Here is a 27,206-nt window from a genome sequence, read left to right on the forward strand (position 1 = left end):
GCGGGGTCCAATGCCTAGTATTTATTTTAAGCACTCAAGCAACACTTCGTATCCTTCTTGTGGCAATCTCGGCCGAAGAAAAGATACCAAAAATACCAGAAAAAAATGAAGAAAAACTTGAAGCCAACAGCATCAAACTATTCTTTCCTTTTCTCTTCCTGGACGATTGCTCTTCAAGATGCTTGAATCAGATCAACCTAGGCAATAAGACAAGAAGACAAAACATTAATAAATTTTTTATTTCCCATCTTAAAGTGCAACGAAGTTTTATTGTGGAAAAAAGAAAAAAATAGAACAGTTATGGCAAGAAAGTAAGGAAAAAATAATGCATAAGGGGAAAAAAGAGGAAATAAAACTGAGAGAAAAAATAAAACCCATTCCTCTCCTTAAAGGGCGACGAAGATTTCCTGCGAAAAAAAAGGAACAAAACGGTTATGGCAAGAATGGTTAAAATAAGGAAGAAATATGCACAAGGGAAAAAAAGGATAATAAAATCGAGGGGGAAAACAAACCCTGTGAGTACATGATTCTCACCTTCCAACACATGAGGGAAAAAAATTAGGGAGAATAAGAGGAGTTCTATTCTCGGACAAAAACCTAAGCAAGCAAAATTGATTAAATTAGATCAGATCAAAGAATGTTTATAGCACAAGAATACTATGGCTCAACTGATTTTTTCACCATCTATTCTCCCGTAACAAAGGGGAGATGGAAGAAGAGGAGAACAGGGAAGTTGAATTTGATGGGGATCTCTTCAGATATCTCATTGACCAAATCTTCGGGAATGCACAATGTATGAGAGAGAGGCTAAAGAATGAATGGGACTGAGTGGTCATCTCAAGTCCATCACTTCAAGAAGGCAGTTTGGAGTGGGTCTGCAGCGGGCAGAGTTGGTGGAGCAGTTCGCTGACTTTCGCCAAAAACGTCGACAGCAAACGGAAGGAAAGGCGAAGGGAAACACAGAAGGAAAGGTGAAAGGGCAAAAAAGTCACTTGCAATGAAGGCAAAGTTGCCACCAATCACCTTGTGCCACGTCACCATCGAGCCAATCCCAGACGCAAGCTTCTCCTTGATAGATTAAGTAAAAGAATGATGTACTTTTCAACCACCCTGAAGTACATTGCATTTGACCAAAAGTAACTTAGTAAAACGTTTCACCAATGTCAGCCGAGGAGAATTAAGCTAAACTTTAGCAGTTGACTAAACTTCCTCCAATGAAACAAGCAATGTCAACCGAGGAGAAATAAGCTAAACTTCAGCTCTGAAGCTGCCACGTGGCAGCATGGGAAGAAGTTACAATAACATCAACTGGAACTTATATTGTAGTTAGAAATTCATGAGTGCTTATTTACTTACCTCTTAGAGAACATTTTCCTATAACAATGGGCACGAATGCAATTGCCATATCTGTGACAAATTTCTACGACAGAAATCACAGGCCCTAGTTACCAATCATTTCCAGCAGAATAGAAACGTAAAGCAAGTCAGTAGCATGTGGGTTAAACTGCCCCCTCAGCAGTTCCCTAGGGTTTCCAGCAGCAAAGGCCACATATATCATCCAAAACCCCGGCAATAGCTGCACCACCAATCAAGGGTCCAATCCAATAAACTGCCTGATTTTTTAAGCTCCCTTCAACAAGAGCACATCCAAAAGAGTATGCCGGATTCATTGATCCGCCGGTGAAGGACCCTGATGCCAAAATATTGACACCTGCAATCAATCCGATCGCCAAAGGTCCAATGGCTTCAAAGGGTCCATGGTTTTATTTGACTCGGGCAATGAGATTAATCCGAGGTTTTCCATCCTTTCTCCCTTCTTCCCTTTTCTTCTCCACGATTTTGGCAAAGTATTTGACTTTTTTTTTTTGGTTAAATGTCAACTTGTATATATGAGTAATAATTACGGTTATGTTTGCACAACAAAATTACAAAAGACTGGCAACTGCCCGGAAGTCATTGTGGGCTTCTCTATTAAGCCACACAAGGAAGGATTGCTTCCACCTAGTTTCTTGAATCAGGTTAATAGCTAATTTAGCTAAACCATGGCTACACATATTCATTTCTCTCCTAATGTAAAAGAAAGTACATTTCCAAAAGGAGCAACTCAGTTGTCTGATGTCTTCAATTAGCATGTCCATTGAGGTTAGGCCTTGACATCCTGTATTGATTCTATCCATAGCAGCTTTGCAATCAGAAAGAATCAATAAAAATGTCATGTTTTCCTCTATGGCCTTGCCCAATGCTGTTCGGATGGCTATAGCCTCCATTTCTGTCGCATCTTTGGCTCCTGAGTGTGGGATAGACCAAGTCACAAGTATCCTGCCATTGTTAACTTTAGCAATAATCCTCACTCCTACTTTAGCTTTGCCTTAGCTCATTCCAGCATCCGTGTACATGATATTTTTATGTTGTTCCATCTGTCCAACTAGCATGCAATGTCTATCTCCTAGCTGAGAAATCTCTTCGTTGGCCCTCTTAACATCTCTTCCAGCCTCATCATATTCCATCCATTCCTCCATAGCTTTTTTGGATGCTTGGTGCCCCTCCTTCAGTGCTTGGTTAAAATTTCACTCATTCCTTGTCTTCCAGATTTGCCAGAGGAAGTTGGCTGTGATTTCAATGTGTTTATTCCCATCATTCCTTGATCTAGCTTCCTGCATCTGCTCCCACCATTTCCAAAAGTTCCAACTATGATCTCTGATATTGTCCCATGAAATAGGAAAGGTTGCCCAAGCTTGCTCTCTTACCTTGCACTTCAGTAAGGCATGTTCAATTGTTTCTTGCTCTTCTCCACAGCACTTACATAAAGGATCCCCCTTGCCAATCCTTCTAAAAATTTCCTCGTTAGTGGGGAGGATGCAATGGAGACATTTTCACAGGAAGTGTTTGATTTTGTGCTGGATGTTCAGTCCCCACAATTGATTCCATATCTTGGACCTTTCTTTGTTTGTACTGGAGTTTGTTTGCGTTCTATTCATCTCATTCATCTCCTTGATTCTGTTTTTGGCCCTTGCATACCCGGATTTAGTGGAATAGGACCCATTTGCGGTGTATCTCCACTTGTATCTGTCTTTTTTTGAAATAAGCTTAGAGGTATTTGCAAAATCACCTCTGCTTCCTCTTTTGAGAACAGAGCTGTGACGAGGTACTTGTTCCATTGCTTCCCCTTGATCAAATTGTAGACCTTGGTCGTTTGACATCCCGCTGGCTTTGGAGAGGTGACTTTCCTAGTCTTTGAGCATTCTACCCATCTATCCTCCCAGATATCCACTGATGCACCATCGCCTACATGCTTCCAGACCCCACTTTCAAGTAACTCTAATGAGCTATGCAAACTTTGCCAAATCCAAGAAGCTCCAGCCTTTACTTTGGACTAAAAAATATTAGGTTTAGGAAAATACTTGTTTTTCATCACCTTACTCACCAACAAGTTGGGACAAGTAAATAGCCTCCATGCCTGTTTGGCTAGCAAAGCTTCATTAAAGCAAAGTAAATCCCTAAACCCAAGTCCCCCATTCTTTTTCCTTTCCACTATATCAGTTCATTTCTTCCAGTGCATTCTTTTTTCCCCTTGGTCATTTTTCCACCAGAATCTGCCCATCATCCCGTTTAACTCTTTGCATAGGCTCTTTGACAGTCTGAAAACTGACATAGCATAAGAGGGGAGTGCCAAAGCAACAGATTTGAGTAGCACCTCTTTCCTTGCATTACTCAGTAGTTTGCCTTTCTAGTTCTGAATCCTTGACATCATATTTTCTTTAACAAACTTGAACACACTATTTTGGACCTACCAACAACTAATGGTAGGCCCAAGTACTTCTCTTGCGACACCTGTAGGATTCCTCCTAGTTTCTGCATCACCTCAGCCTTTTCTCTCTCGCTTGAATTTTTGCTAAAGAAGACTGCTGATTTGTTGATATTAACTTGCTGTCCAGAAGCTTTTCCGTAGCAATCCAAGATTTCCTTTATGTGTCCTGCTTCATTACCATTAGCCTTACAAAAAATTAGAGAATCATCAGCGAAGAATAGATGAGAAACATAGGGGCCCTGCCTTGAGATTTTAACTCCTGTAATTTGGTTGTTTCTGACTACGTTATTTAGTAGGTTAGAAAGGCCTTCAGCACAGAACAGAAAAAGGTAAGGGGAAAGGGGATCTCCTTGTCTAATCCCTCTAGCTGGTCTTACATATCCACGTTTGACTCCATTAACATTGAAAGAAAAAGACACAGTGGAAAGACAGCCATGAATCCATCTAATCCATAGAGGGGCGAAACCCATTTTATAGAGGATGACATAAAGAAATTTCTATTCGACTCTATCATAGACTCTAGACAAATCAAGTTTTATAGCCATGTACCCATCCCTCCCCTCCCTTTTTGAATTCAGCCAATGCATGTACTCATGACTCACCATGACATTGTCTAGAATTTGCCTATTGGGAACAAAAGCTGCTTGGGAATAACTAATGCAGGAGCTAAGAAGAGGTTTGAGCCTATTCACAAGAATCTTCTAGATGATTTTGTATAAAACATTGCATAAGCTGATGGGCATAAAGTAGCCAATGTTCAGGGAGGTGTCTATTTTAGGAATAAGTGTGACCAGGGTCTCATTGATAGCTTTTGAAAGGAAGCCAGTGTGCAAGAAACTTTGTATAGTGTTCATTACATCTATTTTAACGATATTTGATAATCTTTGAAAGAAAATAGGGGACATACCGCCGGGTCGGGAGATTTGTTTGGATGCATGGAGAAAACTGCAATTTTGACTTCCTTCTTTGTTACAGGCAGGGACGGAGCCAGAAATTTATTTTTGGGGGGGTGAAATGTATTAAAAAATTTTTTTGTGACGAAATAAATATATTTAATAAGTAAAATTTAGAATCAATAATTATAAAAATAATAAAAACATATAATTATACATACCCAAAAATTTGTTATTGATTAACACTTGAAGTATTGGTAGTTGTTGCACTCGAATAACGAAGAGGAGGCAATTGCATTCTGCGAGTCTTCATCCGTTGAAAACGCTGCAATATTTGCTCATTTTCAATTGTTGCAAAAATATCCTTCTCGATGTATACAACCAGACAGTCATTCATCCACTCGTCTCCCATTTTGTTGCGCAAATCAGTCTTGACAATATTCATTGCAGAAAATACTCTTTCAACAGAAGCAGTCGCAACTGGTAGAACTAATGCCAACTGGATCAGACGATAAACCAATGGAAAAACTGTATTTTTACCAGTTTTAACCATTTGTTGAGCAAGACTTCCCAAATCTCCAACTTCTGAAAATTGAGGATCGCGTTGCACATTATAAATATAATTTCGAAGTTGAGACTCAAGATATAAATAATCGTTACTTGAGAAGTCTTCAGGATATAAATCAGCAAGACGGAGTAGTTTCTGCACATTGAATTGAGAGAAAGAACTTTTTGGATCAAGACATGCTATGCAACTAAGCAATTCCGTGCTAACTTCCGAGAAACGATTATTCATCTCTTGTATAATTAAATCAACAACCTGACATCACAACAATAATAAAATTAATAACTAAGAAAATCTGTTAACAAGTAACAAATGTAATGAAATAATAATTTCAAAAATAATACCTCACAAAAAATTTCCACGCGATAATGATGAAAATTAGTGATGGTTTGACCTCTGCTACTGCGCCTGGCATTGCCACGGATTGCTATACTGTCTTCCATATCAATCACGGGAATCATATTCAACTCACAAAAATTGTTGACTTCATCTAAAATTATTTGCCATCCCTCTTCCCTAAAGTCTTGCAATTGAGATTTCATAGTATCAATCAAACTCATGGGTTGGACAATATTTTGATCCCTTTGTTGCAAAACAAGTGACAAGTCATTTGTGATTCCCAATAAATACTTCATCAGGTGCAATGCAAAAACAAACTCATAATCATTCATTCTATCAATCAAACCCCTGGCCATGCCTCTATTGTCAGAAGTGGTGGCATCATCTTGTATATTTCCCAATATTCCAATCACCGAAACCCACATAGAGGATAGACGAAGTAATGTTAGATAGTGTGATCCCCAACGAGTATCCCCTGGTCTTGCTAAACTAGTTTCTTGATTTTTGCCTTTTCCACTAATAATATCTCCACTGTCTAAAAGTGTAACAATTTTATCATGTTCTATTTGTCTTAATTGATCTCTCCTTTTACATGATGCTACAGTTAAATTGACAATCATAGAGACATAGACAAAGAATTCACTGACAATGATATTTCCCTTAGCAACAACAACAATAACTAACTGGAGTTGGTGAGCAAAACAGTGAATATACATCGCATAGGGATTTTCTTGTAATATAAGGGCCTTCAAACCATTGAACTCACCTCGCATATTTGAAGCTCCATCATATCCTTGACCTCTCAATTTGGATAATGATAATCCGTGTTGCGCGAATAAAGAATCAATTGCATCTTTCAAACAAAGAGATGTGGTGTCAGACACATGTACAATTGCAAGGAAACGTTCAATCACACGCCCTTCTTTGTTCACATATCTCAAAACAACTCCCATTTGCTCTTTCACTGAACTGTCTCGAGACTCATCAACTATTAGGGAAAAATAATTGTCTCTAATATCATTGATTATAACACTTGTGATCTCTGAGGCACAAGCATGTGCCAGATCTTTTTGAATCATTGGAGAAGTTAGTTGATTATTTGCAGGAGCATTTTGATTTACAACCTCAAAAATCTCAGTATTTCGCTGGCTATACCACTCAAACAATTCAAGAAAATTGCCTCTATTTGAAGAACTAGTTGACTCATCATTTCCACGAAAAGCCAATCCTTGCTTCAAAAGAAAGCGGGTCACATCCAGAGCAGCAGTTAAACGGGTGCGATATGCAATATCTATTTCGCGCCCACAAGATCGTAGCACATTTGACACACTATGCATTTGATCTTGAAAACTTTCAAACTGTATTCTAGCATCATTATGGCAACTATTCACAGCTCTAATATGTTCATTAAATCTTTCCATTGCCTTTTTCCAATTATTGAATCCCGTTTTTGTAAAGGCATCCTCTGCATATCGACCTCCCTTATTTTGTGTTTTGAAAAGAAAGCACCAAAAGCAAAACGCCGCATCTTTCGATATGCTATACTCTAACCATACAAACTTTTGATACCAACTATCTTGGAAACTTCTATGTTGTTTACCAAATGATGTTTTTGGATACATATGGCCAATCGGTTGGCAAGGTCCCCTAGTCAAATACTCTCTTCGGATATGGTCTCGAAGAGAAATATCAAATTTCTCAACTGATTTTCGTAATTTCGGATCACTAACAATATCATTTAAATTCAATTCCACACAAGATTGATTTTGAACTGGTTCACTAATATTAGGCTCATTTAGGTTTAAAGAAGATTCACCACTACGGACTCGTTTAGGTTTAAAGAATCTCTCCATTTTCTGTCACAATTAAATAATTGTGGTTAAATTCAATAAAATTATGCAATTCAATAATCAATTAATTTAAAATTCATATAAATAATTCTTTAATTTAATAATAAATTCATATTACTTATATTTCTCAATTTATAAAATTCATTATATAAAATTATCAAAAAGTTAAAATAAGGTACAACTAAATACCCATATAATCTCTAATTCAATCTCATAAAATTTTGAATTTATATTTACATTCAAAATTTCTAATTCACATAATTAATTCTTAAAATTTCAAATATAAAACTATCAAAATTTTAAAAACTAAATACAACCTAAAATCTATACAATTTCTAAACTAATTTCTAATTTAAATTTAATATCATTAAATTTTTTAATGTAATCTTTCAAATTCTTAAATTACATTAACATAAACTAAATAAAAATTAATCTTAATCAAATTAATATCAAGATACTCAAAATTCAAAAATAATTTAAACATATAATTAACAAAAATATAAAGATGAATATTGTAATTTAAACCAAAAAACTAACCTAAAAGATTTATGTGAATGGAATGGTGGAGAGTTGGAGTCTTGGAGCCTTGAATTGAAGGCTTGAAGCAGGATGGTAGAATCTCAACTGAAGCTTCTTGGAGTTCTTGGAGCCTGGCGTCTTCTTCTTGGAGTTGGAGTCTTGTTTGCCCTTTGGCACTGGCGGCGTGCTTTTGCATCAGATGAAGCCTTAGGGCTTCATCTGATGTATTTTTTTTTTCCCCTCATTATACAAAACGACGTCGTTCCACTAAAAGTGAAACGACGTCGTTTTGTATTTAGAGGGCAAAAAAAAAAATTCAAAATGAAATGGGTCATCTTCTTCCTCAGCAGTCAGCACGGCAGCGGCTTTCCAGCTTTTCTTCACTTCCTCTGCAGCATTCATGGAGCCATGGAGGATGGTAGATCTGGATCACCGTGGGGGGGCTGGGCTGGGTTGGGCTGGCCACCGGAATCCCCTATATATAGGGGGTTTTCAAGCAGCTTGGGGGGGCTTAAGCCCCCACCAGCCCCCCCTTAAATCCGTGGCTGGTTACAGGTCTGGTAAGTTGCATATTCATCTGCTCAGTGATAGTCCTAGGAATACCATTTAGAATCTCCTTAAAATTTGAAGGCTGTGAAGACGTGAAGAGCTGGTCGTAGAATTGAGCAATTTCCGTTCCTATTTCATCATCAGTTGTGCACCATCCTTCCTGATCCTTCTCAAGTCTAGTTATTATGTTCCTTTTCCTTCTGTTACCCACACAGGCATGGAAGTATGCTGTATTCTTGTCCCCATTTTGAAGCCAACTGGTTCTTGTTCTTTGGCTCCAAATCAGTTCCTTGTGCTTATAGGCCTTAGACAGTTACTTCCAGAGTAAATTGAGGGATACTTTCCTATTAATCCCATCCCCGGTCTTTGCTGCTTGCATCTCTTCTTTGATCCTTTTAATTTCCTTTTGGCTGTTCAGATTTATCGTTTTGCTCCATGCTGAAAGTGCCATTCTGCATTGCTTAATCTTCTTACTAATTCTAAAGCCTCTAGACCCCACTTGGTGTTTACCCCATGCCTCTTTGATTACCCCCTCCACTTTCCTATATTGGAGCCACCTCGGGTCAAAATGAAATCTTCTTTTTGGTTTCCTAAACTTAGGCTCTGTATCCAGTAGGATAACATTGTGATCAGACGCTTTATTGTCAATATGTATCACCCTAGCATCTTTGAATTTTTCACACCATTCTACACTTGCAAGAGCTCTGTCCAACCTTTGTTTAATCTCATCCTCCCCTTCCCATAGGTTACTCCAAGTCCATGGAAGGCCTTCAAAGCCAATATCCAGCGGCTCAATATTGTTTGTGAAGTTTTTGAAATTAATGAAAGTCCAATTAGGCCTAGTTCTACCCCCCCCATTTTTCTTTATTAGAGGTAATGTCATTAAAGTCCCCAATTAGCACTTTATTATTACCCCAGATTTTGTTCCTGCTACACAAAAAGTCCCACTAATTTTTCCTGATTTTATCATCAGTACTAGCATAAACAAAAATGCACCACCAATTTCCAGTTTCATTATCAGAATTCAAAAGTAGTTCTATGGTAAACTGGGTAGACAAAATATTAACTATCTTAGTATGATTATTCCAAAAAACTGCCAGACCCCCAGCTTTACCAATGGGGTCAACTAAAACCATCTCCTCATATCCTATTTTCCTTTTAAAGCCTTTCAAAATTTTTTTTTGATTTTTTGTTTCTCATAAAAAGATAATACTAGGGGAGTGGAGGTGAATTACCTCCTTAAGACAGGGAATAGTCAAGGAGCTCCCTGTGCCTCGACAATTCCACGCCACCACCTTCATGTGAGCTTGGGAGGCCAATTTAGACTGGCCTCCATGACCTCAACTTCTGACCCATTTTCACTCGTCTGCTTCCGTTTACATTTCTTGGCCATGACCTTATCAATTTGCATGTGCTTCTCCTCTTCCTCTTCCAATGTTAATCTTCTTTTGGCAGCTGACATTGAACCCTGCTTGTTCATGTCAATCATTGATAAGGGATTCCTATCCATCCGCACTTGTTGACCTTTCCCGTCTCTCCTTGTTACCTTGATCTGCTTTCTTCCTTTGTTTTCCACTTCTATGTTTGCGGGTTGGTGGTTGGTCCTACCTTGGCTTACTGCTGAAAACTTTATGTCTGTGTTCTGGAAAGAGAGGTTTTGTTCTCCTACTTCCCCGACGGTTTCCTCTGTTATGTCCATGTGTTCCATCGAGTCCTGGTTCAACTCTTCTTTGTTTTGGAAGTTTTGTTGGTCCACACTGTTTATTGGGCCTGGGCTTATATTATCCTTGACTTCCCTCCTCCTCCTTGTGCATTCTTCTTGTTTTTTATGTTTTCAGAAGTGGGTTTTACTGACCTGTTATCCTTCCCGCCCGTAATTGAAAATTGAATTTGTGTCTTTCGTTCCCTCTTTTTTCCTGACAATACAGTGTCATCTTCCCGCTCTTGCCTGTTTCCTTCCAATCTGCCCTTGTCAGGTCTGCTAGTGCTCAAACCCTTCGTCGGATTGATTATGTAGTCCCCTTCAAAAAGGAGTCTTTGGGCAACAGGGTTCATCATCTCTTTTGGTTCACTGGAAACATCCAACCGACTAACCGGCCGAATCTATGTTCTCTTTTTGGGGGACGCTTCTTTGATTTAGGCCCTCATCCATGCCCCAAATTGAGGTTTGGAGTATCCCCTGGTTGTCCTTGTTTTGAGGCTGCAAGATTTGTCACTGTGCGCGATTAATTCACATCCATAGCAGAAATCTGGACATTTTTCATACCGAAATTCCACCCAGATGCTCTGCCCATTTAGTTTCACCACGGTTCCTCTTAACAAGGGGAGGGAAGTATTAAACACTACTTTCAGTTTCATGTGTCTCCTTTCCTTGCTGCCTCCCGTTGGGATGATAATATCCTCCACATCTTCGAAGCTACTACCAATCTTCACTCCTATTTCCTTAGTTAGCCAATGGATTGGCAGATTCCATAGTTGCACCTAGATGTGCGCCAACTGGAATGCTTCCATCCCGCGGTCTATGCCTTCTACCCACGGCTTGACATTGAGAAGTTGGTTGTCAATCATGTATGGTCTTCCATTCAACACCTTCTCCATGTCCGACACATCCGCGAAGGTGAATTGAAAAAGATTTGCCCCTAGTTCAACCGCCACCATGTTCCTTGGGAAGCACCACACTTGGTTGGCAACGTTCTTCACTCCTGTGAAGTTAGCAATTCTTTCCCCCATTATTCTACCAAAGAGACTTTTCCTGTACTCTTCCTTACCTAAATCCTCATCTACTCTGTCCAGGATAATTCCTGAACTTTTCTTATTGGACAGATCAAATCTATCGAACACTTCCACGAGTTTGTCAGCCATGATTATGATGAGATGCTTCTATGGTATTCCAAAACTTTCACTAGATGAGTATGCAGTTGTACCGACCTGCACAAGGGAAATCAAATTTCAGATTTATCCTTATGCATCCTAGATCCAAAGCCCAGAGGATATCGAAGGTTAGAATATAATAAAAATCGACAAGTTTAATGAACAAGCCTAATGGGTGAAAGATTGAACTGGAGAAGATAAAATGTGACTAGCAAGTACTACTGAAGACTAAGTAGATAGAGCCGAGAAAGTTTATGTGTTTGATTCTGGAAAGATATCCTATCTCCTACCGCAGAGGAGGCCCAGCTCTCATACTAGAGAGAGACGCTCTCATTCTAGAGACGGAAAAAGTCTTACAATGGACTACTCTTGGTTAAGCAAATTGTTTTGGCAAAGTATTTGACTTGAATTCCATCATTCATCCATTTCCTCTGGGTGTAGAGAAGACATATGTCTTATTTGACCACAAGAAATGCTTATTGCTGGATTTTACGAATACGTTTTCTTCTACTGATGGCACTCACTGCTGAATAAAATGACAAGTAGTTTTGACTGCTAAATGTTAATTGGTCTTGCATTTGACTTCAGTATAATGATGACAAGGTACTATTTACTTCCTTTAATCCTACTTATAAGTCCACTGATACATACAATCTTTCATTAGAAAGAAACATATCATGTTGGTGTCTTTTGTTTCTTCCCAAACTAAATCAAAAAAATTACTTTTTTAAAAAAAAAAATTTTCCCTAATAAGGTAAGCGCACAATGTAAAAATCCAAAAAGGGGCAGGAGATTATAATTCACAATTTCTGGTTCTTGAGATCTCGAGTTTAACTATTGGATCAATACCTCCTCGACCTCGAAAAATTACTTACTACTTAACCAGAAGTTTGATTAGGTTTTTTTTTTTAATATCTTGCACGATGTACAATTAAGTGAAAAGTGCCATCATTCTTAGTTCAGCATTGTGCTTGAGAGAAAACTCTGAAAATTATACGAATGAACAATAGACATCTACAAACAAGCTACACTCCTGGTCAAACTTTTACATATTTAGTACCTGTTTGGATGACTATTTTCTAAAATTTTGTAAAAAATTGTATTGTAGTAATTGTATATATACGAGATCAAAAGTGATTAGAAAATATATTTATGAAAAATATAAAAAAATTTTGAGAAAAATGACAATCTATTATATCGACTTTTTCGATCAATCTAGTTAAACCTAGTAAAAACCACCAAATCAATAATTGCCCAACTTAAGTAATTGACTTGGAGTGACCCAACCCAATTTTGAGATCATCTTGGGTTCGTTTAGATGGTGAATGTTTTTTTTTTTTGAAAATTTTTTTTTTTGTAATGTCATATATATGATTTCTAATATTCTTTTTATCTTTCTAACTACTTGCTTATTTTAAAAATTTAATATCACAAAAAGTACTATAGTAATTATTCAAAAAATTTCTCTAGTAATCTTCTATCTAAACACACTCCTTATACCCAAACAAATCCGTACCTCGAATTTCACAATCTTCAATCTTAACCTCAAGCTGTCGAGCAAGCAACTATATCGAAATAGTTTAGTATTGCCCAAATTTTTAATCTTAGAAAAAAAAAGTATGCTCTAATTAACATTGGATCTGGACACTTATTGGACTGATGTAATTTACATGTTAAATTTTTTGAAAAGTAAAATTAATTTGAAAAGACATATAAATGCAAAGGAGAATGGTAATACTAATTATTAGTGTGTGCATTTTCAAGGTAAATTGAATGTGGCTTAAATATATCAATATGTACCCATTAATTAGAATAATAAGTATATGGTTATTACATGAAATTTTACACCATTATAAATTTATGAGAGTTTGTTTGGATAGAAGTTTATTTGGATGATTTATTTGAGATAATTACTGTAACACTTTTTGTGATGTGATATATGTGAGATAAAAAGGTGATTGGAAAGCTAAAAGGCGATTGAGATTTGTGAAGCAAATTATTTTTTTTCAAATCATTTCAATCTAAACACATATGTTTAAGAAAAGGGATAATTTTAGAGACCTTCCCTGAGATTTCTGACAATTCGCTGAGCTCCCCTAAGGTTTAAAAAGTTACACATACTTCCCTTGATTTGATAGTTTTAGTAACAAAATCTTAAAATAATTTTGACTTGGTTAAATTTTAAAATGAATACCCACAAATGCCCTTGTGTAATGAGTTTTAATTTACTCCCCTATAAAATTATAAGATTATCTAATGTAATTATAAGGAAAACGTGCCGAATTTTTCATATCCATACCTACTATTTGATAAATAACTATAATAATAATTTTATCACTATGATAGGATATTTTTTATGATATTTTGTTATAGATTTAGATTAATAAGATAGAAAATAAAATATTGAAATAATTGATTCAGAGTTTGTGAATTTTTTGAATAGTAGGATTATCATAATTTAGTAGTGATTTTGGGCAATTTTTTTGATTTATTATTAATTTTAATACCAAAAAAATAGAAAACAAAGATTAGCAAAAAAAAATCGGATTACGTTTAAAGTTAACTCATAAAAAATCATTAGTTCATCATTTGGTTACAATAGAAATTAGAGATAATAATGGTAATTTGACAATTTTATCGGTAAAAAATTAAAATAAAAAGGAATAAGAAGGAAAAATAATGAAAAAATAATTTTAAATTAATTCTAACTGTAAACATACCAAACAAGGGATTTTATTAAAATATTTAAGGTTAGTATTGTCATTTTAAATAATACGGGAGATATGTGTAGCTTAGTGAAATTGTGAAACCTAAATTATCCCTAAAAAATTTTAAACAGTTCACCCCCCGTGACCCTGCCCGGTTAGAGATTAGTGTGGCTTGGACTGTGGTCTCTGAGGAGCTTTCTCGGTCTTCTGCTGCAGAAACTTCTGCTTTTTAACTCTGCTGTCGACCCTTCTCTCCAAAACCATCACAATTAGAGTGTTGACCGCTTTTTTTAGTTTTGCAAGAGTCCTTCCTTGTTCTCGCTATGTTTCTTTGTTTTTTTTTTTTTTTTAAACAGATGGCCCATTGAAGATCTGGGGCAAATAAAGTTGGAAACATTAGGGATCATAAAGGCCTTCCGGCTAGGATTTGCAGTGTAATTCTCAGCTTCTCTCTGAAAGAAGAGAAAATCCCAGAAAGATTTATGGGTAATACTCTTGCTTTGTCTATTTTTTTCTCTTCCCCCAATCAAGGCTTCCCTTGTTTCTATCGTTGTTTTCAGTGGTTTTCTTTGGAAAAAGAAATTATTAACACTGTGCTCTACTTCCTTAGATGCCTTTCCTTCGGAAAAAAGTATATATGCCTCACCCCATATTGTTGGACTTTATGGTTTAGATATGCTTGGCAATGCATTGTAGTGTATAATATGTAGGCAAAAAAGAAGTTGTCTTTCTTAAAGATGCGACAATGTGGCTTACTTAAATACTTTGGATTCTACAGAAAATCCAAGCCAGAAGCGTCTAACTCTGTCAAGTGAAATGGATGCTGGTGCTTCTGTTGATAGGATTAGCAGTTTGCCCGATTCAGTTCTCTGTCACATTCTTTCTTTTCTGCCAACAACAAAATATGCTGTGGGAACAAGTATTTTATCTAAAAGATGGAAATTCCTGTGGACTGGAGTCCCCTACCTTCTTTTCGATGATGATCGTGTTCATAAAAGCCCAGAAAGAGTGAGAAAGTTTGAGCAATTTGTTAATAAGGTTCTGCTTCTAAGTACTGTGCAGAATATACTCAAGTTCCGTCTTTGTGGAAATGAATTCATTGAGCCATTCTATGTCAATGCATGGATCAGCACTGCAATTATCCGGAATGTCCGAGTGCTGAAAGTTCAAGTTTTTTATTATTGTCGTGCTGATGTTGTCATTGAATTGCCTAGTTGCCTATTTACTTGCAGAACATTAGAGGATCTTGAATTGTGGGATAATCTAGATATCAATACACCAAATTTGGTTTGTCTTCCTAGACTAAAACGTCTAACGCTTTCTGACATTCAATACAGAAATGATGAATCCGTCAGTAAGCTCATATCTGGCTGTCCAATACTAGAATTCCTGGATATTTGCAGATGCAGCTTTGATAATGTGACAGTTTTTGTAATATCTTCACCTTCACTGAAACAACTCCGTTTTCGTGGTCCCGATGACTTTCCTGAAAATCTTCACTACAAGGTTGCTATAAATACCCCAGCACTAGAGTCCCTTGATTATTCCAATCACATATGGCAGCACATTGGCGTCAACTTTCAGAACATTACCTCTTTAGTTAGAGCAAAAATTGATGTTGAGGCTTTTCCTGGTGATGATGCACCTCAAAGTGCTTTTTGCAATTCACTTGTGGAACTGGTTCAGGCACTACACGGTGTAAAGATTCTCACTTTGTCACAGAAGACAATGAATGTAAGTTACCAGTTCTTTCTCTTAATGTTGAGGACAGTGTACCAGCTTCTGTTGTAAACTTACTGCAAAATTATTGTGTCAGGAGCCTACGCGTTAAATTCACTAGGCTTTGATGTTCGTAGTCGTCTATGTTTCCCAGTGTTTTGTGATTTGTTCGCTAAATTAAAGATTGTAGCTAAATGCACAGATCAAGTTAAATAAGCGGGCTAGCTGCGAGCTAAATGATGTTTTATGTAGGCTCTGAGCTATGCCACTACCTGCTTGTCAACAAGGAGATTCGAAGGACTAACCAAATTGGTAGTAGGAGCTGGATGCTGTGAATGGACTTGCCTGCAGGATTTGGTTGAAGCGGCAGTAAATTTAGAAGTTCTTGATTTCACAAAGGTAGGCAACTTAGATGCTTTTGATATGCTTAAGGTTAGTTTGGAACGAGAAAATTACCCAGAGGAAAAGGATGAATCTTTTTTATGCTTTCTTTTTCAAATCTGTATAGATGTTTTGAAGAGTTGCTTTTGTGGTAATTAGAATTGGCATAGAGAACACACTATAGAGTCATGCTGGAGGGATCCCATAGAAGTTCCCAGATGTTTGATAACGAGCCTGAAACAAATTTCACTTGAAGAACTTGAAGGCTGTGAAGATGAGCTTGCAATGATAGGCTACATTCTAAAGCATGGTAGCGTTCTAAACCGAATGCATCTAAGTTCTAAAGTCGGCGGCTTGAGCACGAAATTTCAGCTTACTCAGAAGATACTACTGTTCCCTAGAAGATCCCCCACATGTCAAATTGCATTTTGCCGGCAAGCTGGACCACGGTCCCTTTTCAGCAAGTCATAGTCCCATGGGGGAAACATGAGGTGAAGTTAAATTTTGACTCTTCTGATGCAGAATATTTTTAAATTGGAAGGAATGAGAATTTAAAAAGAAGTTGAATTTTTTTTTCAAAGATATTTGTGACAATTTCAAATTTCTATGCTGGAAACTGCTGCGGGAAATATGTTGTTCATCGAGGATTGTTTCAAATGCTGATATACGAAAATGAGACTCTTTCAAAACCGTAAATCTACAAGTCCATTGAATGGTGCATTCTTCTATATCCAATTCTTTGGTTGCATGCGGCTGAACTGGGATTGAACTGGGGAATTAGAATTGAACTGAGGAATTGAACTGGGATTTCTGTTCTTCTTGCCAATGTTCTGAAATCATTCTTGCTTTGATCTCCTAGTCTTATCTGTATGAAGCCAGCATGCGATACTTTTTTTGTTTTTTTGGCAGAAAATGAGGCAACATTGGTTGACTGGTGCAGTAAGGATCATATCCGGTGCTTCTAACTGTCACCTACAATGAAAGATTCTGGATGAAGCTGGGTTGGAAGGAGGTGCCATGCTGGGAATAATCATGATGCAGAGAATTTTAGCTCAAGGGTGGAAGAATGTGGATGAAACTTTTTGTACAAATGAGCAGGGAATTGCTATCATGCAGCTTGTTTTGCATATCTTTTTGTTTTGCAGAAAGTATGAATTTTATTATCAGTACGGAAACTCTTAATGGTACTATAAAGGCCTAAGACTTAACTTCGACAACAAAAGTGACCGTTGTTGGCAAGGCGACTGAAATCGAAGCCATTCAAACTTTTATAACATTAAAAAAGGAAAAAAAATAGTATTGTTGGTTACAAATGCGAATTTCTGTTTTAATTTTTTTCATGAAAATAGCTAGTTTTCACACAAATGTGTTTAATCCTTAAAATCATTCTAGAATTTGGTTGGCAGAAAGGTGAAATAAACACAAAATAAATTAATACTACTTTTTTTTTAATGTATATTTTAGAATTCAAGACAAATAGGGACCTTTTTTAATGTTATTTTATGTTGTGGAGATTTTTATCTAAAGAGTTCTCAGTTTCCTCAAAAAAAAAAAAAAGGAGTTCTCAGTGAAGATTTGTCTGAAATTGTGTTTGGATAGTGGGTTATTTGAGATATTTTTACTGTAGCACTTTTTGTGATGTGATGTATGTGAGATAAAAAGGTAATTGGGAAGATAAAAAGCCTGATATGCAATTCTAAGATTGGAGTCCAAAGAAAATTTTCCACTTTCATCAAAATTATTACTCACTAGTCCAGGAATTCAATAATTTGAGGGGGTAGCATCTTGTTCTATCAATTTGAGACTATTATTTTCCACATGCCTTAGCATGGTCTATTTATTGTGAATTTGTACAAGCATGAATAATTAAAATTAAAAAAATTTAGAAATGATCGTACACATTCATTTATATTCATTTAGAAAATTAATGTGTTTTAAATGTTTATCTATCATACTAATTTTTAAAAACTTCTTTACATATTTTACTATAATATAGAAGTATTCATCAAATATTGTAATGCATGTCAAAAAAATCGATAAATATTGTTTTTTAATAGACATTCTTTTAGAGAATTAAAATTTTTATAATGACAATAAACCTACAACTACATATTTATACTTAATTAAGTACAAAAGATCCAACAATTTATTTTCTTCATCAACAAATATTTAGTAACCAATAATATTGGTAAATCTATCCATATAACAGTTAATTTTTTTTTTATTATGCTAAGCTAATCCATATGATTAAAAACCATACGAGTTCATCAAAAGAGGTGATATTGTTGGAAGAGAGTGGAACTATAACAACAAATAATTCAAATTTATTTAAAAAGATAAAATTATTAGAGGAGTGAGAAACTATAATAAAACTAAGAATTAATCTTTTATATACTGTCAGTGTGTACATATACTGATGGATTTAGATGCGTGTTATATCATCTCATCTTGAATTTGAATATCAAATTTTGCATATATGGTGTGCATCTAGATCAATTAATGTATACACTAACAGCGCATAAAAGATTTACTTTAAAACTAATTATAAGAGAGTCGGATACAAATATGTGCAAAACGTATACAAATATGGATAAAACGCCCATTAAATCTTTTCATTTACTTTAAAACTAATTATAAAAGAGTTGGATACAAATATGGATAAAACATCCATTAAATCTTTTCATTTACTTTAAAATTAATTATAAAAGAGTTGGATACAAATATGGGTAAAACATATACAAATATGGATAAAACGTCTATTAAATCTTTTCATTTACTTTAAAACTACTTATAAAGAGTCGGATACAAATATGGGCAAAACGTATACAAATATGGATAAAACGTCCATTAAATCTTTTCATTTACTTTAAAACTAATTATAAAAGAGTCGGATACAAATGTGGACAAAACGTATACAAATATGGATAGAACGTCCACTAAATCTTTTCATTTACTTTAAAACTAATTATAAAAGATAATAATTAAGCAATCCCTTGGCTTTCAACTATAAATTTGCATACAGAACTGAGAGACTCATTCCTGAGTTCACTTGTTGAAAACTCACGGGAGATAAGCAGATGAAAGGTCGTGAAAAAATTGAGATGAAAAAGATAGAAAAGGAGGATGATCTGTATGCTACTTTTTACAAACTAAGAGATGAGCTTTTCATGGAAGCAAGTGAACTTTGCACAACATGCAAAGTTGACATTGGAGTCATAATTTTTTCTCCAACTGGTGAGCCACACTCTTTCTTCCATCCAAATGCGGACAAAGTTTTCAATCGATTTCTGGGGAGAGACATGCCTAGGGACGATGCAGATCAACTTGCTGAGGCCCTTGCTCGAGCTAGAGTTGAACAGCTCGAGCAACAACTTCATGAGCTTGAAGTTCAACAAGAGATTGAAGAAGAACGAGCCAAGAAGTTGGATGAACTTTTTGCCCAGGATGGCATTGTTGGTTGGCCTGGGGTGCCAATTGATCAAATGGACATGGAAATGGTAACAAATCTGGAGGCAAAGATAGACAATCTGCTTCTCCAATTGGAGGAACATGCCAAGAAGTTGACAGAAGAGGCTTCTTCATCAAATGTTCCCCCCAGCAAGATTTGATTCTTAGTCTAATCTTCTGGATACATTTGTGATGGGATCAAAATAAACATAGCCGCATTTCTTTCCCTTCTGTTCACCCCATCATTATTGTTATTATTACTGCTATTACTCTTATCGTTGATGTAGCTTATGCACTTTTTACAGAAAATAAATCAAGCTATTTGTTATTTTTAAAACCTGTTCCTTTGGACGTTATAATTGCAGTTCATCATTATTTTTCAGTGTCAAGCTCAAATTTTCTCCTTCAACCCCCTTCCTCTCCTCCCCCCCCCAAAAAAAAAAACCACCTTAATGTTCCTTGGCCTACAAACTTCTATAGGCTGCAAGATTTAGAGGTTCAGTGAGCCTGTACAACCGTCAGAATGAATAAACGTACATCACAGAACAATTTCAGCCTAAATTATATGTACATCTGTATTAAAAAAAATGCTGAATTTGTAGGTACAATTTGTTCAGAAGTGTGTACAGCATCAATCCAAACTGTGTATTTTCAAAAGCTTTCGCTCTTGACCACAAATTGTTCTGTACAACAACTTCTATGATTCTAGAGGCCCCAGATTCCTATTCATCCAGGAAGCAGGAAAGGTACAATCCAAGTAAAGATGGATAAGTACATGGCTACTCAATTTATTTAATTACTCTTGAAGATAAGGAAAGATATGTGGCTATTCTACACTAAAGTTGTGAAGACCATTAGCACAATATCTTTTGCTTATCTCGGCACAGCAAACCATAATTCTTCACTTTAATAGCTAACCAAATTTAGCAAATCACTTAAAAAGTAGAGCAAAACCAACTACGGGAATAGCTGTCTCATCAAAATTAATAGCGATTTTAGTACGCTAATCTATGATGAGGCCTTATAGCCTTTTATCTTCTCATTGGAAATAAACCAGTTCATACCATCTCTGGTAATGTAAAGATCAGCACCAAATATAAGCATGCGTCTAGAATGATTTTTTTGCTTTTGTAATTAATTCAACATTTCCCAACAACCTTAAATTCAGGCATCAGAAGCCTGTTTACAATGAGCCACATAAAGAGAATTTAAATTACCACAATCAACAAAAGACAGTACAATTGATCTTCAGGATTCATCATTCTCAAAACATCCTCAAAAGTTACAAAAAATTGTTATTCTGTAATGTTAAAGCAAAGTTTAGCTTCATCCCAAGGACCATTGATCTCAAATTTGTACTTCTGAATTCTAATCAGCCAATAAGGACAGACCACATTAACGAAAGCCAAAATGACAAAGAATAGCACAAAAAGCAACCTGTGCAAACTATGAATAAAAAACAATGTCAGACACATTAAACTAAAGGAAAGAAAGAGATGTAACCGGAAAGAATACTTCCTTACGCAATATGTGACTAGTGGAGCAAACAAAAAAACTTGCAAGGAGAAGAGCACAATGGCAAAGACATGAAGTCTTGATGGAAGGCGTGAAGCAATCAAGAGAGACGCCACAATAGAAGCATTTAAAGAGATGTTGCTTGTAAAGGTGGGATTTTCCACAGTCCCTGGAGCTTTTACTGTGGGTCCTGAGTAGTCATGGAGGAAGAGATGAAGTATGATAAGTGCAGCTGTTAGAGCCCATATGGAATCTGAACTAATAGAGCGGGTGAGGGTTTGGTAAATAGGAGACAAAAGATATAAACCTGTTATAAAGAAGGAGATCTTAAGTAAATAACTAAGAAGAAGATTAAAAGATAGCATTTCTGCAGTCAACAGAAGAATGAAGAAACCTAACCCAAGAAGGCTAACATCAAGAAGCAAAAGAGAATCTTCAGCAAATGTAGATCTAAGTGTATAGGTCCAAACCAAGACCACAAGAGCAACAATGCACAGATACTCCGAGATGGAAACTGAATCTAGCATCACCCTTAAGAAGTTCCTTCTGACAACATTAGCATTCATGATCATATCTTCTAAAAAGGACTCATCAGTGTGATTGTCCTCAAACCCAGGTTGCATCCCTCCATAAGCAATTTTCCTCCATTTAGGTCGGTGTGGAGAAGAGCTTCCTTTTATGGTCCTGATTTCCATCTTTAATTATAAAACTCTACCTGCAAAAGGTAATCCTATATTCTCACCATCAGCAGTTCACAAGTCCTATTCAAATCGAGCTATTATTGAGCATATTTAATTGTGGCTAGATAATAGCATATCGGTTATGAGAGCTAAACAAATACTAGAGGATGATCAGAAAATTTTAGCTGAGCTCACAATTGACAACAAAAGAATGGAGTTGAACAAGTATGACCAGTTGTTTCAAACAGATGTAAGGATCATGTAATATAGGGATTTGTGAAGCAAGACTGCACACAACTAGACTCAATACTACTGCAATTTCTACCTAGATAACATTTATTTTTCATGTCTAATTCTATACACAAATAAAGCTTAACTACATTTAACCCTTTAACTGATAGTCCAACAATTACTCATACCCTCAATCTTTCATAATAAGCACTTTGTCCCCTTTGACCACAAAAAGCATAACATTATGTTGAGATTGATAGAGTAGCAAGACACCATTAGATCCATAAGGTTAGTTTCAGTTGACCACTTCGCATCCAATATCAAGATACCCTTTCTTTAAATTTAAACACCAAGGATTTGGGACAAGATAAGCTATACTAATGCACTATGCAGTACTGCAGCTTCACATTCTTAATTACCAGCTTCTCATTGTGTAGTTTGCACTGATACATGTGGTAAACAATACCAAACATAAATAAAAAAAAAAGAGATCCGCATGCATATCTATGGTAATTTTTATAGATTCATATGGTGCATTGACTTTCTTTCTTTTCTTTATAGGTTCTATTTCAGCATCTCAATTGGTAATCTAAAGGGTAAAGGCCCCTTTCATATGGTGCAGAATGAGTAGAAGCATGAAGAAAAATGAAATACTTAGCAAACAGTCATATATCCATAGCGTTAGTTATATAGAGCCAAGCACTAAAAAGATTTACAAGTAAAATATATATATATATATATATATATATATATATTACTTAAATAAAATGAACCACTAATATGGTTATTGACTTACAGTAATTGAGTTTGTTGACAGTTCAAAGTGACGCAAAGAATTAAGTTTAAAGTGGTTTAGTGCAACTCTGTTTCACTGGTATATTGTTAACTTTAAGCTAATGACCATGTGAAATTGATGGATCTTTGTCTTTTGATCATAGAAAGCATTCATTGAAAAATAATGCAGGATAAAGTACAAGTTCAACCATTTACAAACTTGTACACTCTATCACGAAATCTTAGATGAGGCAAGTAGCCCAAACAGCAATCAAGCTTAGCAACGAAAGATAGTAAAATGAAACAAGAATGAAGAAGCTTTCTAGTTAATGTAAAATAAGAAAACAGTGACCTGAACATCCTCAGAAGTCTTACTATCAAAAAGGCTACAATTTATTGTTGGAAAATTAACCTTTATTAACCTGAATGCTTACCTTATATATACATGTATACTAGCCGTCATATAGCAGCAATTTACGGAAGCTGACGAGTATATAACACCATTCGGGCAACAAAAAACATACAATTTAAAGCCGTGAAACTTTCAAGAGCACGGATTCTTTCCTCTAATTCATATCATGGAGACCAAATGTAAATTAACAAGACTAATGACTCCTCGGCTATTAGTTCAATTCTTTGCTAGATAATTAGACAAATGAAGCAAGAATCACGTGCAACAGATATTTAAGAATAAACCTTGGAACAAGTCAATTGCCAAAGCTCTTCTGAATGCAGTTTCTGACTCAACTTCATCTTTCTTGTTACCAGCTTGGCTGCATCATATTGTAAAAGACACTAGCATCAAAGATATTCACATTTAACCTCTTACAGCAAGCCATTAATAACAGCACAAAAAAATTTAAAAATCAAAACTTGTCTAGCAAAAAAAATATATAAGTTTTGGATTAGGATTTGTTGCCGTCCCTTTTTCTCTTAATGCTTGGAAAGTTTCAATTATACGTTGCAGGTAAAAAATCTGAAGGTGGTTCATTATTATTATTATTTTTTGCTAGACAAGTTTTGATTTTGATTTTGATTTTTTTTTTTTTTTGCTGTTGTTAATGGCTGGCTGTAAGAGGTTAAATGTGAATATCTTTGATGCTAATGTCTTTTGCAAAAAAATGACTAAAAAGTGCTCGAAATGTGAATTTACAGCTGCGATTTTATTTTTAAAAAACACCTAAATCAACACTAAAATTCACAAAAACTACACCAAACAACCCTTATGATTTCTACAATACAACTATGACGTTAAATTAACAAAAAAAGCAATTTAATTCGATTTTCTATTTTGGCATTTTTTTCAAACAGTTAACATGCATGATCTTGACTCACATATATAATAAAACTTGGGCAAATTTGGAGTCCCAAATTTGACCAACAACCAGTATAGCAATTACCACAAAGAAAATGAAACGAAAAAAAATGAAAGGAAAGGAAAAACGTTAACCATCTACTCCTGTTCACAAAGCAGTCATTATTTAAGCAGGGCCTAATCACAGAAAGCAGGGCCGCATTTACGTAAAGGAAAATGAGAAGATTACCTTAACTAGCTTAATAGCCTTTGAATTCTGGTGGTGCAGATTTGTTGAAGAAACTCGTGACTATTCTCCGGCAATGGCAACTTCAATGGCAGTAACACTTCTTTCTTGTTCTTTTGCCGTCTTCTTCTTTTTGTTTTCTTTTTTTTTTTTTTGTCTGAGAGAGGAAGAAAGCTGAGAAAAGGAGTTTTATGTGTGTATGATTGTTGTGTGTTATTGAGAAATTGAGAGAGCCGAGAGGGGGGATTGAGAGGGGAGTGCCTTTTTTGTCTTGAGAGAAAAAAGAAAGAGAGAGGGCAATTTTTTTTGGGAAAATTGCAGAAACCTCCCCTGAGGTTTCTGACAGTAGCACTCACCTCCCCTCTAATTTAAGAAATTTCATTTACCCCCCCTAAGCTTAAGGAATCTGTTGCAGATTCTGTCCAAAGTAGAAAGAGTCCCATTAAAAAATTGTTTTAAGGAGGGAGATAAGAAATTTGTGCCAGATTTGTCCTTCATCTTGCTTGCCTAGTAGTATTAGCAAAGGAAGGACAAATCCTATTAAGGATCAATAGACTTCAGGGGGTATAAGTACAAACCATTTCCAATGCACTTGCAACAGCTTAAGCATCAGATAAATGCAACGACTAATAAACGGCAAAATGAGATCTGAACTTGCATGAGCTTATAAATGAGGTCTGATTTAGCAATACACTACTACAGCTGGTTTTTACCGGTAACACAGCTAGTTTTCTTGACTTTAGTTTGGTAGTTAGAGGTGAAGTGTTGCAGCAAAAAACATGACTTCTTCCAGCCACAGGGGAGAATCGTAGAACTCCCCAACATCCTTCACAATAAAGAACATATATTGCACCTGCAAACGAAAAGCAACACTGAAGATTTCTGAGACCGAAAAGAATCCCAACAAGTTATATTTTTTTTTTTGTGCAAAATGCAAGTACTTCCAATGGTATGATGGTCCCGAAAAAGAACATTCATAGCTCCAGTACTACAATCTCAACAACAACTGCCTTCTTCCTTAGTAATCAAAGGGAAATGCCAATTGTAGTGGCAAGGGTAGAAACTCTAAATGTAGCAGTCAACATACTTTTTTATTATTAATTTTTTCATAAGGTAGTTTAATTAGTTACTCAATTTGTTTAATTAGTAATTAATTAGATTATTTACTTCCTCAATTTATTAATAAGCAACATTCATTCTTTTGTAAAATTCGTTCATCGGATAATCACAAATAATTGGGGTAGCTAGGTAAATTCACACAATCTTTTGATAGCAATAAGCTCCAATTAGTTTTTAGGGGAGGTTAGTGTTATTTTGTAAATTATAGGGGAGGTAAGGGCTACTGAAAGAAACCTTAGGGGAGGTTTCTGCAATTATCCCTTTTTTTGTGTCAGATTGAGGGAGAGGCCGAGAGATGCGAAGGGTTGTGGGGAAAGTGTCTGTCCTGTGAAATTGAGAGGAGAAGAGAGAAAAAGAACCGAGAGGGAGAGAGCTGTTGTCTTTTTTTCTGTCTTTCTTTTTTTGTCAAGAAAAGTGGGATGGGATTGAGTGAAGTGTTGGGTTGAGTTAACAGTATAGTTGTTGGAAAAAAAATGATTAGAAAGTAGTTTTTTCTTTTCTGGATTTTCTTTTTCCATTTTTTCCTTTTTTTTTTTAAAGAAAAATCTACAAAAATAAGAAAAATATACATTAAAATGCATGAAAATAAATGGTTCATTAAAACATAAAATTCAAGAAAATATTAAAATTGACAAAAATTTGATACCTACGCTCTTCCTGAATATAGGTCAATTTAGAACTATTTATGGTAAGTGCTCCAAAACACCTTCTGCTTACTATCAAATCGGAAAGCACATGGCATCCACTTTGTGATTATGGGTTAATATGCTAATCTCACTCACTCCACATTTGATTAAATGAACTAAGCTAAAATGTCTCATGCTTTGCTTAGCATAAAACATCCTCCTGCTTAGTATTATTTGTTTAGTTGCAAATGCTTGATATATACGTATGTACGTATACGCATGCAAGAACATTAATCTTCCGGGATTGCAGCACCTGAAGCAATATACAGCCAATCCTCCCATTCATCGTTCCGTAGATAAGCACCAGTTGCATTGAATTTCAAGAACACCTTGTCTGTGGTTATTGTGAACAAAGGAGATGGTCTGCCAAATCAATCTTCAATTTGAAAATGTAACAACTGCCATTAATTTTGCTTTTTTCTCCCCCTTCCATGTGGTACAGAATTAAGTACGAATAAAGATCAGACAAGACAGGTACGTTAAAATTGGGCAACAAATCCAGAGCTCTGGAAACGGTAGCTTTGCATGGAATAAAAGTGTCACTAGGACGGTCAATTTCCTTTAAGTTGTGCTTTCAAATTTCATAACGACAATTTGCATTGGATTTGTGCTTCCACATTGTCAGATTCTCTTCCTCTAAAACTACATTGGCATTCTATTTCTAGTGCCCTTTGCAAATAGCAACAAATCAGCTTTCCAGTCTGAGCTTATTGAAGTCATCTTTTTTACCATGTACAGGTGGGTCATGTATAGATTTTAAAATCATAAGAGAATTACGTGAAAATATGCTAAACTGTAGTACGTACTGCATTTATGTATCTCAAACAATCTAGTTACTAGTTTCTAAACCAGATAATTTTGATTAGTGGCAGAGGCACATGCAAGCAAGTGGGGTTAATTGACCCAAACTTAACTTTGGAAAAATTAGTTTTTAGGTTTAGAAAATTTTGAACATTTTAAAGTTGTATCTTATTTGGCCCACTAAATTTTACCATATTTTCTTTTCTATAT

At 35.8% G+C, this 27,206-nt stretch overlaps 4 protein-coding genes across 5 annotated transcripts; 2 read left to right on the forward strand and 2 right to left on the reverse strand.

The window, feature by feature from the left end:
- Positions 1 to 4,915: 4,915 nt before the first annotated feature.
- On the reverse strand, positions 4,916 to 8,199 carry LOC113783871. Its single transcript, XM_027330112.1, has 2 exons — positions 7,993 to 8,199; positions 4,916 to 5,286 (listed from the first exon to the last, which is right to left on the reverse strand). The coding sequence occupies exons 1-2, from the start codon at positions 8,168 to 8,170 to the stop codon at positions 4,934 to 4,936; spliced, it is 531 nt and encodes a 176-aa protein (XP_027185913.1). The 5' UTR covers positions 8,171 to 8,199; the 3' UTR covers positions 4,916 to 4,933.
- Positions 8,200 to 14,256: 6,057 nt separating this feature from the next.
- On the forward strand, positions 14,257 to 16,693 carry LOC113782651 (probable FBD-associated F-box protein At1g32375). The gene is made up of 4 exons (XM_027328524.1): positions 14,257 to 14,588; positions 14,881 to 15,836; positions 16,074 to 16,220; positions 16,362 to 16,693. Exons 1-4 carry the CDS (start codon positions 14,585 to 14,587, stop codon positions 16,671 to 16,673), a joined length of 1,419 nt encoding a protein of 472 aa, XP_027184325.1. The 5' UTR covers positions 14,257 to 14,584; the 3' UTR covers positions 16,674 to 16,693.
- A 2,586-nt stretch (positions 16,694 to 19,279) lies between these two features.
- On the forward strand, positions 19,280 to 19,810 carry LOC113782101 (agamous-like MADS-box protein AGL28). Its single transcript, XM_027328012.1, has one exon. It carries the CDS (start codon positions 19,280 to 19,282, stop codon positions 19,808 to 19,810), a length of 531 nt encoding a protein of 176 aa, XP_027183813.1.
- A 948-nt stretch (positions 19,811 to 20,758) lies between these two features.
- On the reverse strand, positions 20,759 to 24,620 carry LOC113783521 (phosphatidylinositol N-acetylglucosaminyltransferase subunit C). Of its 2 annotated transcripts, XM_027329680.1 has the most exons (3): positions 24,394 to 24,620; positions 23,546 to 23,622; positions 20,759 to 21,879 (listed from the first exon to the last, which is right to left on the reverse strand). In XM_027329680.1, exon 3 carries the CDS (start codon positions 21,857 to 21,859, stop codon positions 20,945 to 20,947), a length of 915 nt encoding a protein of 304 aa, XP_027185481.1. In that variant the 5' UTR covers positions 21,860 to 21,879; positions 23,546 to 23,622; positions 24,394 to 24,620; the 3' UTR covers positions 20,759 to 20,944. The 2 variants fall into 2 exon arrangements, with proteins under 2 accessions (XP_027185481.1, XP_027185482.1); XM_027329681.1 differs by lacking the exon at positions 23,546 to 23,622.
- Between the last annotated feature and the right edge of the window lie 2,586 nt (positions 24,621 to 27,206).

Source organism: Coffea eugenioides, chromosome 9, assembly GCF_003713205.1.
Source record: "Coffea eugenioides isolate CCC68of chromosome 9, Ceug_1.0, whole genome shotgun sequence".
NCBI classification, from domain to species: domain Eukaryota; kingdom Viridiplantae; phylum Streptophyta; class Magnoliopsida; order Gentianales; family Rubiaceae; genus Coffea; species Coffea eugenioides.